The sequence below is a fragment of the Pyxicephalus adspersus genome, chromosome 5, assembly GCF_032062135.1.
Source record: "Pyxicephalus adspersus chromosome 5, UCB_Pads_2.0, whole genome shotgun sequence".
NCBI lineage: Eukaryota > Metazoa > Chordata > Amphibia > Anura > Pyxicephalidae > Pyxicephalus > Pyxicephalus adspersus.
This window is the reverse complement of record NC_092862.1, coordinates 1,887,759-1,903,653: the sequence shown is the minus strand read 5'-3', so window position 1 is coordinate 1,903,653 and position 15,895 is coordinate 1,887,759. Positions and strand designations below refer to the sequence as shown.

Genomic DNA, 15,895 nt, shown 5'->3' with positions numbered 1-15,895 from the left:
TAGGTGGGATGTTGGGAGGGTTTTGTGTCTCCATAGGTAGCAATACAAACCCAACACGCAGTCTTATATGCCCTCCCCTCTTCATCCAAAACAACTTCCACCGAGCGTTCTTCTGCTTCCTCCTCCAACTTCCTGCTTTCTCTTCCTCTCCCATGTCAGGCCCGGGCGTGATGTCACTCTCGTGTTTTTCTGTCCACGGATTTATGTTTCCGTTACAGGTGGCGATACTCCGGCAGCGAGATCTGTCCTAATACCTGACCCCACCTCCTAATCCTATATCATGGGTGCCCAAGGCAGCTCGTCCCATCAAAAGCCCAGCATGCACTTTGTGTTGGGGTGACATTAAGAATGACTGGCAGGCCACCCATCACCTACATGTGTTCTGCATGATGGGGCCCTAAATGATTCGTTGTTGGTACTCATCAGGGGCCACCTGTGCTCTCCACAAATTCTCCTTCCCAGGGCTGTACCAGCCTGGCCCCTCTCCCTCGCCTGGAGCAACATCTAGCCGCTGTTGTGCAGGGGCTGTAGAGGTCTTCAGTGTTCAACCCAGAAATTTTTTTTATGCTGGGTTGGAAGAAATTGTAGGCGGGTGGCAGCCCCAGTTTAGTGACCCAACTATTCAGTAATCACTCAAAAACAGGCGGGTGGTTACTGAAAAATGCCAGGTGGTGCGCCCAGCTTAAAGGGTCTGTGGAGAATACTGGTCTTTATTAGGCCATGGCCCGATACTCCTGTAGGGGTCCTTCTCATGACCACATTCTGACCAATCACAGCTATGTACAGAGCTGAAGATCTTCCACCATTGGCTTCTTCATCCTGGCTCTGTATTAGCTGCGTCACCTCCTGACAATAGAAGATCTCTGCCAGCTCTATAGTAGGGACTCACCAGGTGAGTTACCCCTGCAGGTGAGCTGCTGAGGTCTGGGCAGCCCCTCGTGTGAATGTAGGATTCTGAGATGATTATTACTACTACTACACAGTATTTATATAGGGCAGACATATTACACAGCGCTGTACAAAGTCCATTGTTAAGGCGATTTCCTATTGATCCCAGACCAATATTTCCCTCTCTATCATGACCTCTGTTTTCAACGCGTTGGGAGCAGTGAATAACACAACACGCAGCCTAAGCATATAGTTATATTCTGTCTCAAAACTTTATTATCACATCGCAGTTTATATACTCGGACAACAAGGTGGAAGACACTTAGTAGTTAGTCAGTAACAAGAAACTTTATTAACAACTTCGCTGAGCAAGATGTTTCAAGGTAAGGATGGAGCAAATGTTGACCTACTGATAAGGAGGATATAACTAGTTTCGACACAACTCAATTATCTGCAAAAAACAACTTAAGTTCAAAACTCAGCAAATGACATTCCTTACATCCATAGACCATACAAAGTTCATAGTCATGTGACTAACTGTCCCTCATAGGTGCTCAAAATCTAATGTCCCTACCATAGTCATATTTTAATGTCTTTATGTATTTTAATGTTTACTCTACAATATACTTTATCCTTCAATCTGTCCTTCATTCCTTACATTCCCTTCCTTTTATCCTTGAACAAAGGATAACTACCTGACTTCATACCTTTGTTCCTTTACATGCAAATAAACAGCCTCAGGGTCTTCAGCTTACATAACTCGAGGAAGCTGAATGATTCTAGATTTGCATATTGACAATAACACTTTCAGGGAGTCATAGGTTTGACAGTTACTACAAAAGGTATACAGGTTATAAGATAAATGTTATCACTTTCGATAACCTCAGTGTCATTGTAGATATTGCTAAAGACTCTAAGCAGCATGCTGATTGGAGTAGAGACAGCAATCAAACAAGAAGTTAACATATCTTGAGTACTATGCATATCAGATAGACAAAAACTAGAACCATTAAATATTTCTTTGGCAAGACGTTCCCATATGTTGCCCTGGAAATCAGTCCAATCACTATACTTAAGTAATCGCCGGTGCATAGACAGGGTAGAGTAATTCTTTAGGTTATGGCTTGTTTGGGGACAAACAAAGGGCAAGTCTTGAGGGTGATAGTGGCAAGTTGTTGTGACCCATACAAGACAGAATATGATAATCAGGGTTCAAAACTGCAGACAAGCATCCAGGCTGGTACTCGTGGATCAAGAAGCATCATCCTGGCGCTGGATCGGTGGCGTGTATCCAGGTCGGTCCTCCACTGGTCAGCACGGCTGTTCTAGTGATGGCTTGCAGGGTGACCGGAGGTCCAAAGGTTGGATCCAAGGATTGGTGCTTGTGCAGAGCTTTAACCAACACTAGGTCTCCAGGCTTGAATGGGTGCGTCTGTTGATCTGTAGGGAAAGGAAAAGAAAGATAAATATCTCCGTAGTTGCTGTTCAATTTTCAATAGGTTTAGCTACATATCGGTCTTGGATTTGTTTGAGATCCCCGGGTATTAAAATAAAGGGTCTTTAGCCCAGGGGGTGGGAAAAGGTCTTCCCATTAAAATTTCAAAAGGTGACAGCTTATTAACCGGGTTGGGTGTCATTCTTATTTAGCTAGTATGGCTGGTAGGTATTGGTCCCACTCATGTAATGTCCCTCCAGGTAATTTCCTAAGTTTGTCTTTCAGTGTCCTATTCATCCTTTCTACTACTCCAGCACTCTGGGGGTGATATGGGATGTGGAACTTCCATTCTATGTTCATCATTTTTTAAATCTCCTGCGTGACTTTAGAAGTGGAGGGCCATTGTCTGAGCTTATTCTCACCGGGCATCCAAATCTGCCGATGATCTCCTTGCATAGTATTATAGCTACTGTCCTTGCATTTTCTTTCCTGACTACAAAAGCTTCTACCTATCTGCTCAATCTATCTGTTCACTAACATTATCTGACATCCATTGGAAGCCTTCAGCATTTGTGAAATCAATTTCTAACTCTTGTAATGGACCCTGTGGAGGTACCAAATGTTCATGTTGTCCTGTGTCTTCCCTTGCACATTATTTCTGGCACATGTTAAACAGCGGGAAAGTATGACTTGCGTCTGTTCCTTTAAAATTTTGGCCACAAAATCGCCTGTGTATTTCTTGTGTTGTGGTCTTAATGTTTTTATGTCTCATACCATGGATTTGAAAACAAATGAGGGGTACTGCTATCTGGAGCAGCCCTACTATCCTTCCTTTTGACCAGATTCCAAAGGAATCTAAGGTCAATCCCTCCTTTTCCCAGAATTCAATGTCCTGTGGGGTGGCAAACGACTGTAATTGTGTTGGTTTCAGTGGAAGCTGGGATGGCGAGCAGAAGTGTATCGGGGGCTAGTGGTGGGTGTGGTAGACTGAGCAGCGACTTTGGCATGAAAATCTGCTAGTCTGTTGCCCCTGGCATGGAAGGAATTGGAAGAAGTGTGTGCTTGAAATTTAACAATGGCTATTTGAATGGGGAGGTGAATTTCAGTGATAGATGAGTATGACTCTGGCACTTCATCCTCCGGCCCTTTAGGACCTAAGAGGGCATTGAGCACAGTGACAGGACCGCTGGTAGCAGGAGCATATTTTACACCTAATCCTGCAATGGATGTTAGGATAACTTCATAACCAGACAACCTTTGTTCTGTTATGTGTTGAGTGGTTCAATTCTTAAGCAAGTGTAGTACAGCATGGGATGTGTAAAGTATCGTCTTGTGACCCAAAGTTAGAAGTGAGACACTTTGTACAGCCATTGCACACGCAGCCAGCACAAGCAGACAGGCTGGCATGCCTTGCACAGTAACAGGCAGTGTAATAGAGACATATGCCACAGGCCTCAATTTACCTCCATGCATCTGAGCAAGCACAGCAGCCATGGTTTTACAATTCTCTCTTGGATACAATACAAATGGTACATTGAAATTCATCATTCCCAATGCAGGGGCAGAGGTCAGTTATTCTTTTAACACCACATATGCTTTAGTCATTTCATCAGACCATTGAATGTTATTAGGGGCACTGGGGTGGTACTAGGACTGGGCTGTGAGTCCCAATACGAGCAGTCAAGAATCCAGTGTCTGCAGAAATTGATCATGCCAGGAAAGCTGAGCAGCTGTTTCTTTGTCTGTGGGCAAGGCAGACTGGTAATGCCATGTACATGGCTGGGGGCTAGCAGCCGGGATCCTAGGGTTAAAGGCATTCCCAGGAATGTGACCTGTTGCAGACAGAACTGAACCTTTTCTGTGACACCCTCTGTCTCCCTTTTCCAGAAAACACAACAAAGACACCGTGTCCCTCTGACATGCCTCCTGAGAAGGGCTGCAGTACATAACAATAAAGTGGAACCATGCTGCGGCTGCCAGTTGGCAAGAACCTGCAGGAGGGCAATTGAGAAAACTGCCGGGGAGTCAACAAAACCCTGGGGCAAGCGGCACCAAGTATATTGTTGTCCCTTGAAAATAAAAGCCATAAGGGGCTAAGTCTCAGGTGATAATGGTATGGAGAAAAATGCACTGACCAAATCAATAACATTGTAAAGTTGGGTCTCGGGTGGTACTGCTGTAAGGATGGTACTAAGATCTGACATGACCGGTGTTAGGGGTGTGATCAGCTCATTGATGGCTCTGAGATCCCGTGTAAAGCAGTATGAGCCATCTGGCTTTTTGACAGGATTTACTGGAGTTTTATAAGGAGAGCAGGTTCTCTTAAGTATGCCTGGCTGGCAGAAAGATTGAATCATGGGTGCTAAGGAATCTTCCTTGTCTTTAGTTAAAGGATACTGCTTTTGGTATATTGGTGTATGTGGTTTTGTAAGTGCTGTATATGTGGTGCAGTCCAGGAATCCCACGTCATATGGTCTGGTGGACCATGTGCTGTCAGGAACCGGAAAATCCAATTTGGGTCAACAACCAGTGACATTCCCAGAGATCCCATCAGGTCTCTTTCTAACAGGTTAACTGGACAACTAAGTAATACCTTGAATGAGTGATGTGTAATGTATTCTCCATGTACTGTACATATGGGGATATGAGGTGTGCGTCCTGTAGGGGTGATGACGTTTATTCCCACAGAGGGCCCACTAGATGTAGTTGGACCTGATCAGGATCGGAGGACAGAACAAGTCGCTCCTGTGTCTACTAAGAAGTCTATCAAGAATTGTCCTACTTCCAATGTGATTATTGGGTTTTCATCAGCCTGGTCAGAGATCTGTAACATAGTGGTGGTGGAGTCCCTGTACATGGGGTTTGGACGACTTAGGCAGCTCAAAACATCCTGCAGCATCCTTTGTTAATAACTGGGCAAAAAGTGTTTGGGGCATCTAAAGTGCTCTAGTTGGCAATAATCATTTTGGCAGTGTACCCATGTTCAGGAATCATTCCATTATTCAGTGACTATACTCAGATCTCCTCCTAATCCTAAACCTGCTTCTTCCTTCCACACTTTCCTAAACCTTCTAGCTATTTAATGTACAGCGCTGCGTAATATGTTGGCGCTATATAAATCCTGTTTAATAATAACAATAATAATCACTTATAGTTTCCCCTGGCTTTTGCTTGCATGCAGTGGCCATGGATTTCCTATCTCGGTGTAATCTTACAAACTCAGTGTGTAACTCTTCCCATAACGTTTTATAGTGTGCTTCAGTTATAAAGGGATAATCATTTACATTTGTGCAGAAGTTGGAATGGATCGGGACATTTTATGTTCTCCGTTCCATTTTTCAGGTGTCATGTAAAGGGGTCAGTGTAATAATCTCCTGCTCTACAGTTAACATTATAGGGGGCCATCCTTGTTTGTCAGGTTTCTAGCACACTTTTATATGTTTTTTTTTTTTTTTTTTTTACATGTTTCTTATAGGGATATTTAGGTTCCTCTGGGTTATTCCCCTTACCTTGGGAATTTCCCATAGTTGCAGTATAAAGTACAGTATAAATATCAGACTGCCAGTGAGGACTGACCCAACCTCACCTTGGCAACCAGATTAGAACACAAACTTATCTTATATACAATATTTCTTATACTTCTATATCATGCAACAAAATTCTTATACTCTATACATTAAAACAGAGGCCATGAGTGTGCACAAATTCAATAAAAGATTTCCCAATCTTCCTAAGGACCCAGTCCTTCTATGAGGGAGTCTACACTGCCAGTGCTTAGGTTCATAAGATATCTACAGGGACCCAGGGAAGGGCAGAGGTAGAAAAGGAAATTTCTACTTACCCGATCCTGGTCTTTTAAAGGTAGATATCCCACTTCTGACACCAAACTGTTAAGGCGATTTCCTATTGATCCCAGACCAATATTTCCCTTTCTATCATGACCTCTGTTTTCAACGCGTTGGGAGCAGTGAATGACACACAAGCAGCGTAAGCATGTAGTTATATTCTGTCTCAAAACTTTATTATCACATCGCAGTTTATATAGTCAGACAACAAGGTGGAAGACACTTAGTAGTTAGTCAGTAACAAGAAACTTAATTAACAACTTCGCTGAGCAAGATGCTTCAAGGTAAGGATGGAGCAAATATTGACCTACTGATAAGGAGGATATAACTAGTTTCGACACAACTCAATTATCTGCAAAATAAAGCAAAAAACAACCTAAATTCAAAACTCAGCAAAATTATATTCCTTACATCCATAGTCCATACAAAGTCCATAGTCATGTGACTAACTGTCCCTCAAAGGTGCTCAAAATCTAATGTCCCTACCATAGTCATATTTTAATGTCTTTATGTATTTTAATGTTGACTCTACAATATACTTTAGTCCTTCAATCTGTCCTTCAATCTAAGGACAATTTTGGGGAGAAGCCAATTTAACTAACTGCATATTTTTGGAATGTGGGAGGAAACCGGAGTACCTGGAGAAAACACACAAAAACAGGGGGAACCTACAAACTCCATGCAGATAGTGTCCTGGCGAAGATTTGAACCTGGGACCCAGCGCCGCAAAGGCCAGAGTGCTAGCCACTGAGCCACTCCCCTGCCCAAAGTGTTATTTATAGGTATGTTAAAGAGGTGTGATGTGAAGAGGGGCCCCTGATGTGAAGTTACTGAACCTACATCTTGTCAAAAATTGGCACGGGGCCCATAAATCTGTAGCTTGGAGATCAACATTATTGGAGCAGCGGAAAAAGGAGCCCATAGGTCTGTACCACCCCACTGTATAGGGAGTAGAATTGGGACTGGTCGGCCCAGTGTCCGATAATAGAGGGTCTTGCTGATTGTCTCTGGCAAGCTGTTTAGGGGAGCACCGGGTAAAACCACAATGGAAATGTTTGGCCTGCAGGGAATTGCTGAACAGGACATTAAATCAGTTTCTTGTATGTTTTCTGTGTTTGATCATCATAGAAGGTATCGGCGTTGGAGAATTGAAGGTTTTATGTACAAATTCCCAGCCCTACCTGAGGGACAGAAGATGCTCTCAAGGGGTCTAACTTTCCCACCATCAGCTACCAAATGCTGAACCCTCCCAAGGCATTTTCTGACCTGGCTTTTCTCTTGCAGGTTATTGGAGATTTCAGGCTAATTGATATCGCGTATGATATAAAGACATCGCTGTGTCACCAGTTGACCGTGTTGGAGGATCCCTCTACCTGTATGTCCTTCCAATTCGAAGATGAGCGAGAGGCCCAAAAATGGTGGACGGTGGTCAGCAGCTCCCTTAGAGAGTCAAGAAAAGGTGAGTGATCGGGGGCGGCTGGAGATGATCATATGGGAGTGGAGGGTCATTGGGATATTAGTCTGCAAGAAGTAGGGATGAGTTTGAGAGGAACTAAATTAAAAAAAAAATGCAAAAAAACCCCGAAAAACCACCTTCAATCCTGCAGGGTATTCCGATCCATCTGGATATGTCTTCCATCTAGTACCCGGCTCTGCCATCTTCTCCACTTTTTCTTGTTTGTTCTTCCTACGTCACCCGATCTCGCGCACTGCGCATGCGTGAGATCTGCAATTTTTTTTCTCTTTAAGCTAAAAGGCTCCCAAGCATCTCAGGCATGCGCAGAAGGAACACCCAGGAGCCACGAGGGGGCAGTGCCCCCCCCCCAAAAAAAAACAAAACAGAAGTTTTACCTTACATAAAAGGGTTATCCTTTTATGTAAAGTAAAATTTCTGAGTTTATGTACGCTTTAAGAGATAATCATATGAGGGAGAAGGTTGCATTCTCCTGGGACGATGATGCAGGTAAGGAAAATGAATCCCTCGGAGTCCATAGGGGAGGAAATTTGGGGGTGGATCTTGTGGGGAAAAATGGTGAATTGATCTGGAAGATGGAATTGAAGGAGAACCGGGCATTTTCAGATATGATCAGAGGAATACCATCATAAAAGTGTTCAGTGAAACGTATGATAGAATAGGAAGAATTTTACCCCTGATCTTGTTTGCCAGTGCAATGTCCTAAAGGGATCTCTCTGATCCGAAAACATCATCTCTTGGTGATGTGACTCCAGTTCTTTGCACTCTCCCCTATTGCTGCTGAATAGGTTGAGAAGTGTCCATTATTGTCCGCAACTGATCGTTAGGTCGGTCTGTATTTATCTGAATGTTTTTCTCTTTACAGTGGCAAAAAATCAAGGGAACCTTCCAGGAATAAAGCCGCCAGTACCTACCATACCCAGGACCCCCTCAAATAGCGGAGAACCCCTCTCACCAGAGGCTGATCCCACCACACTGATGGGCAACCTATGCACTAAGGGTAAGAAACCGTCCAGGATCCAAAGTGTTACAGACTGATATAGGTAGAGAGTCCTTAGAGCAGGGGGGGGAACCCTTGAAATAACTTTCATGTCTTCAGGGATAATTATAATTACTTTATTCACAGCTCACAGTATATTCGTGTGCTGGTCAGTGGGAAGAATTCCTCTTACATTGCTGGCTAATGGGAAGAATGTCACCCTTACATCATTGGTGTCACTTAAACTTGCCTGAGAAGTACAAACTGCTCAAGGAACCCCTAGCAACTTCTGGAGGAGCTCTGGTTTAAACACTGCCTTAGGAGGGTTCATTATCTCCCCCAGGACAAGTAATGGCAGACATGGAGCCAGTGAATGCCCACTCAATAAAAGGTGTCATCTTGAGCAAATCCTAAAGACTAAAGGGGCGCTGTAGAATATCCCCAGTCAGCTGAGCCATAGCAGCCTCCCCCTCCACTGCTTGGGTGGAACCGTAAAAGCACGCTACAAGAAACACTGTGCAGCTCCCGGACTCCAGGATGGCAGCAAATGTTCCAGGTTCCTATATGTTGATTTACCAAAATAGGAAATATATAATAAATAATAACCGATCCTCTGATGTGATTACTTTCTAACAAATCAGCACGATGGCTAGGTGGTTAGCACCCTGACCTTTGCAGTGCTGGGTCCCGGGTTGGAATCTTTGTCAGGACACTACCTGCATGGAGTTTGCAGGTTCTCCTTGTGTGTTTCCTCTGGGTACTCCCATTTCATTCCACAACCCAAAAACATGCATTTAGGTTAATTGGCTACCCCCCAAAATTGACCTTAGTCTGTATTATTGACATATGACTGAGGTAGGGATATTAGATTGTGAGCTCCTCTGAGGGAGAGCTAGTCACATTACTATGGACTTGTACATCGCTGCGTAATATGATGGCGCTATATAAATACTGTGTAATAATAATAAAAACTGTCTATTAGCTCCTCAAATTTTTTATCCCCCAAGTGTTATCTATACGCCACGTTGGCATTGGGCACCATGGAAACTTCCTTGGGTGCACATGCCCTGTCCATCCATTGAACTTTCCTGCCGCCTTCCACTTGCTGGTAAAGAATAATAGGCGCTGTGCCAAAATCACTTACTATACACCCTGGTTATCAATCTGTAAGGAGACCCTGTATTGCCGTAGAGAGGGATGACCATTGTGATTATTGGACCCACAGGTGGCCCACACTTTAAAAACTTTTTGGAGTCTATTTAGAGGGAATAATTACTGCCGTTGAAACACATGGCTTTGCAAGATTCTCCACTGGGAAATGTTTAAAGGAATGTCTGATTCACCGCTTTATAAATAAGACTCCTTTACCCCCCCCCCCAGCGGAATTCCTGAGTGTGACTTGGGGTAGATTTTCCAGGAAAAAAATGGTATTCCCAAGTCACACTCTGGGTCAATTCTAACTAAAAAAAAAAATCCCACTTACCTTGTTCCGTGGGTGTCCCCCGGCGTTCTGCTGGTCCCCTCAGGTCCTGGGGAAACATCCTTCCTCCTTGATCTCCAGCTGGCGTATGCAGCGACGATCTACTGGGTTTCCCGGTGACGTCGGTGCGGGCGAGAGGATCTGCAGGAAATTCAAATCATTTTGTATTGGATTCAATACAAAATAGCTCTATTGAGTCAAATACAAAGAAATATTCATATAATATATATATATATATATTATATTATATATGCTACTGTACACTTATATTACATGTTTAAATATTTTTTTATTTATTTTTTTTTTTTTATAGATTTTTGTGTTATGGTATTTAAAGTTTATTATTAAATGTATTAAATATCGATGAGTTATGCCTAAGAATTATAGCCTACAATGAAAAATAACTTTCCATGCAAAAAATTTTACCACTTTTTGCATGGAACTTTGGATGGAATTATACCGCTAGGGGGCTTAAAGTGGATTTTTCAAAATTTTTACATTAAAGGGAAGACAACTCTTTTATTTAAAGTAAAAATTGTAACACCTCCCCTTCCTGTCTTGATCGCCGTGGCAAAGCCTCCCGGGATACCTATATCACACAACCTGGGAGGCACATGGCTGCCTCTGATCTCAGGCATGCATAGAAGGAGCCCTTTCTTTAATGGAAGAAAAAAATTGCCAATCTCCCACATGTGCAGTGAGATCAGCAATTTTTTCCATATCTACGTCACCTGATCTTTAGCCTGCGCAATGCGAGATCGGGTGACGTAGGAAGAAATACCCAGAGGAAGAAAGAAGAAGATGTCGGTGTCTGGCGCCTCCTCTGCACAGTGCAGGAGACCTGCGGGACGACGCAGGACCCAAACGAAGAAACCTCCCGATGGATAGACTGATCTGTAGGATTGAAGGTAAGAGTGTTTTTTTTTTTTTTGGGGGGGGGGGATAAGTTCTACTTTAAGTTTTAATTTGGGTAAATGGTGTGTCCCTGCATGATGTGGAGCATTGTGTCAGTTCTGGTGTGGCCCTGTATGGCGCAGTCGTTTCACTTCTTTATTCTTTCTTTTCAGAGGAGTTAGCGCTGCGGCTGAGCAGATGCATAGAAAGTGGAGACCAGAAGATGGCTGCCTACTATGCGGCTGAGTTGGCCAAATGTAAAGTTCCCACACAGGTTCAGCTAAAACCAACCTGCTACCCCAAACCCCAGATCTGGTAAGTGTGACAATGTGTCACCGGCAATTGGGGTTTACAGTCTGTGTTCACCCCTCACTCCCTTTATAGAGATTATAGAATTAGCACTAGGATGATTTTAGGAAAGGTGACCTGAGATCTTTATGGAGGTGTATTGAGGGCCTAGATCCGTTTTAATAGAAATAAGAAAAATTTCAAATAGAAATGGCATCAGACTTGTGTATGGCAGCCTGATATCAAAATACCACTTAGTGTGAATGGAAATGCTGGTTAAATCTTAAAATATAAAATGATACAAAGTTGCAGTGTGAGTCCAGTAAAGAGGTGAGAGATCTCTGGTGTCACTGACTCGTCATTGTGCTCCCAGGAGATAAAGCTGCTTCCTAACATCTGGGATTCTTCTCTCCCTTCAGCATGAAAGTCGCTGTGGAGGACGCCAAGGCCTCGGTGAATATCTCCACGTACGTGTACAGTCACACTACCATAGCCATGCTAAAGCAACAGGTTAGTAATATTATTCAACAGTATTTATATAGCGCCAACATAATATGCAGCGATGTACAATAAATAGGGGTTGCAAATGACAGACAGCTTCAGACAATGACACAGAAGGTGGAGAGGACCCTGCCCCGAAGAGCTTACAATCTAGGAGGTGGGGGAAGTACCACACAATAGGAGGGGGGTATGGAATGGTGGGTGAGTAGTGAGGGTTTCGGAGACCGAAAAAGACGGGTAGGTAAGGGTCAAGGGTTGGGTTTGAGATCTCTTTTAACCTCCTGGGCGGTTCATTTCTGTCCGGTTTTATGTCTTATGTCTAAAAACGGTACAAAGGGAGAAGAGCTGTGGAGGGATTTGTATATCAGGTAGGTAGGTGGGGGAAGAGCTGTGGAGGGATTTGAAGGTAAAGCTCAGGAGATGAATTTGATTCTCAGGTGAAATGGAAGCCAATGAAGAGAACTACAAAGAGAGGCAGCAGAAGAGGAGTGGTGGGAATGCTGTGTATAGGGTAGGTAGGTGGGAATGCTGTGTATGGGGGTAGGTAGAAAGGCTGTGTATGGGGTAGGTAGGTGGAAAGAATAGATAAGTTTGGCTGCAGCATTCATAATAGATTGCAGAGGTTAGTATGCATCCTCATGTTCCTTTTTGCAGATTTGCAGTTTTCACTTCATTCTGTTAGTTCTGTGTCATTGTGTCATAGTATTGAAACTAAAGACAGCCATGCAACAAGGATTTTCAAGGAGATATTGGTGATTTGAACCCACTGCATATTTCTGCATTCTCTCTTTAATGTGCGTCAGGCAGTGCAGTCAACATCCCTAACCACATTCCTTCTGCCTTTTTAGATTTTTAAAGATTACCAGTTCCACCCCAGTATTCAGCGCTGGATTATTGGCCAATGTCTTTGCTCCGATGATCGGACAGTCATGTCTTACGGTATACGCAGAGATGGAGACACAGCGTTCCTCTACTTGCTGGGCGCTAAACAGGCAAAGTTGACACCACAAGACTGCAGCATCCATCAGGTGCCTTCACAATTGGTGATGTCAGGCCTGGATGACCGCAAAGCCAACACCCTCCCCAGCCGACCCATTCCGAGGCTAGGTAACTAAATATGGTGTACAGTATTGACATATTGGTTGTATAGAGAACACTGAGTCCCACGGAGCAGTCTCTGTACAGAGAAACTGACACTCTAATGTCCCCCCACAGTCACACACTATTATTATACATTAATATAGCTCTGACATATACCATAGTGCTGTACAGAGAACACTGAACCAGTTCCATCAGTCTCTGTACAGAGGAGATGACACTAATGTCTCCCGACAGTCACACACTATTATTATACATTTATTTAGCTCTGACATATACTACAGTGCTGTACAGAGAACACTGAGCCAGTCCCATCAGTCTCTGTACAGAGGAGCTGACACTCTGTCTCCCCACAGTCACAAACTATTAATATACATTTATTTAGCTCTGACATATACCATGAAGCCTTATAGACTTTTACTGTATGTATTCTGTACATTGGCTCATTTATTTACATGGGGATGGCATGGTTGTGTTTTGGGGGGAGTGTGTCAGGATAACTCTTGTGCCTGACAGAATGCCCACAGTTACCTGTGAGAGGGGACATTGCTGAGCTCCTATTCTCTCATTTCAGGGTAAATACTAAATAATGGGAAGTCATTGTATTGAGATAATTGATTCCTTATTTGATTGATTTGGGCATGACACCCAGTTGTGGAGATATCTGTGGGTTAAAAGTGACCTGACCTACATGCCATCCTCACCTGTCGTTTGTCACAATGAATGGCTTTTCCTGCAGTTGACAGGCTTGAGGTCAGACTATCATCTGATCCTGATGCTTTGCCCGGTCTGCAGTTTAATGAGAGTATTATTTCTTTCCTAGTGTCGAATATTTTAAGGCCAGAGACCTTGGATACACCCAGCCAGCCAAATCTGACCCCCAAAGCACCTCCTTCACCTGTTCAGGTAAAACTGTGTGTGTTATTTTTGATGATTTTGTGTGTGTGTGTCACCTGTTCAGGTGTAACAGTGGGTATGTCTCTTGACTGACCAGGTTTAACTGTGTGTGTGTCACTTTTTCCAGGTAATCCTTGACCTAAGTGACACCTGTCCATTTTTAAAAAAATTTTTTTTTTTGTTCACAAGCTTGGAGTTGAAAACCAAACATAATTCATTGTTCCCCCCGGCCCCTCTTAGCTGGGTGCACCACTAAGCATTTTCGGTGAGCATCCAGTTATTTGTGGGTGATTACTGAATAGTTGGGTCACAATACAGGGGCTGCCACCCGCCTACAATTTCTTCCCATCCAGCTTAAAAACATTTCTGGGTTGATAATACAGAATCATAAAGACTTAAGAAAATTAAACTACCATTGCATGGAAAATGGTCCCATCTTGTGGTAATGGGGCTATATGATATTTGTTCGGGTTGTGTGATCGTGATTCTCATATAGACCTATTTCGTCCTTTTCTTCAGGTTGGCTGGTCATGCCCCGCCTGCACTTTCATCAATGTACCTACCCGTCCGGGCTGTGAGATTTGCAGTTCTGACCGGCCAGCGAACTACGTGATTCCCGAATGGTACAAACCAGATGAGTCGGAGCGGCGGAGGTTACAACAGGAGAATGACGGGCTGAAGCAATACACGAAGGTAGGGATGCGATGGTATATCTTCCATTGGATTTAATAAGATGATTCAAAGCATTATATGAATGTACATAAAAGCCACACCAACACAGAGTGGGCAGGAACTCTGGGGACCATTGGAGGAGAGTACAGGAAGTGGCAGAACACATTGTGATTATGGATACATTTTTAGTAGGAGTTTTAAGGATGTCTGTATATTCCTGTCCTGGTGACAACTTCTCACCCCATTTCTTGTATGGGTATATAGACAGAGAGATCTTGGGAAGAGGGAAAATACTCAATACCAGCCCCATCCCAGCAGGGATCCCATATAAAAAGGATGCCTGACATCTCTTCCTCTGCTATTCAAAACCTAAAGCGGTACTATACTAAAAAATTAAAACAAAACTACTTTTTTAACTACCTTTACTTTCACAGAACCCCTGATCCCTCCACACGTCGCCTTGATTCGGTCCCATACCACCCTGTAATCCTCCTACATCCCAGCACGGAGGAACCGCATAGCGCCACCATCTTCTTTCTTCTTTTAGCTACGTCATTGGATCTCCCATTACACAGGTGCAAGTTTGGCTGACGTAGCTGCGCATGTGCCTGGAAGAGCCCAAAAGCCAAAAATTAGTGTATCTAAACTCCAGAAGAAAAATGTGATATGTTGCAGCTCTCCAATCCTTGGATGGTGGTGGCGCTGTATTAGCTGTCTAGCTTCCGGCTGAGAACATTTTAGCAAGTACAGAAAATTTATGGTAATCTTCCAAGAATGCTTCCTGTGTGTTTCGGAGTTCACAAAGAGAAGGAGGAGGCTGCATGGGAGGCACAGGCATCACTGAGGAACCCAAGGAGACTCCGTGACACGTTAACTGGGACTGCACTGGAGTCAGTGGAGTCGCAAAATAACTTTTGTCCTTGGACTTGGGAGTGGAGTGCATTTGAAGTCACTGGGTGCGCTGAGGCTAAATTCCGGCATAGGGTACAGGTGAGTACTGCAGCAGAGGCTGACCCACCAGAAGCATAGCGGTGCTTGGACAATGAGCCAGACAAACGGGAGACCTGTTGCTGGATCCGGGGAGATGTGAAGTTGACTCTGAGATGATCTGTAGTAGAGCGGTTTTTGGTGACGCATAAACTGTAGATGAAGAGTAGAATCATGGTAGAGGGGGCAGAGGATAAAGGCAGAAAATTCAGACAGAGGACTGCAGCAGAGAGTGGCGTCAGGGGACAGAGAATTGAAGCTGGGGCTGAAGGCAAGACTGTAGCAGAAAGCTACAGAAAATAAGGGAAGGGGGGCAATAGCAGTGTGGGAATTGGGTGAAGAGTGGGAGAAAAGGATTGGAGTGGAGAGGGAGGTCCAGGAAAGAGGTGAGGAGAAAGAAAGGTGGTGGAAGGTAGGGGAAGACTCTTTGTGGGCAGGTAGGGGAGGGGGATGACAA

General features: G+C 43.9%; 1 protein-coding gene across 1 annotated transcript in view; it reads left to right on the top strand.

Moving 5' to 3' along the window:
* Positions 1–15,895, top strand: part of SHARPIN (SHANK associated RH domain interactor) — a gene marked incomplete in the record, with an annotated part of 32,564 nt that overhangs the window by 1,187 nt on the left and 15,482 nt on the right. Inside the window, 7 exon segments of the mRNA XM_072413208.1 lie at positions 7,453–7,627; positions 8,508–8,642; positions 11,169–11,310; positions 11,703–11,793; positions 12,633–12,891; positions 13,706–13,788; positions 14,299–14,472. Coding sequence (XP_072269309.1) covers positions 7,453–7,627; positions 8,508–8,642; positions 11,169–11,310; positions 11,703–11,793; positions 12,633–12,891; positions 13,706–13,788; positions 14,299–14,472 — 1,059 coding nt within the window.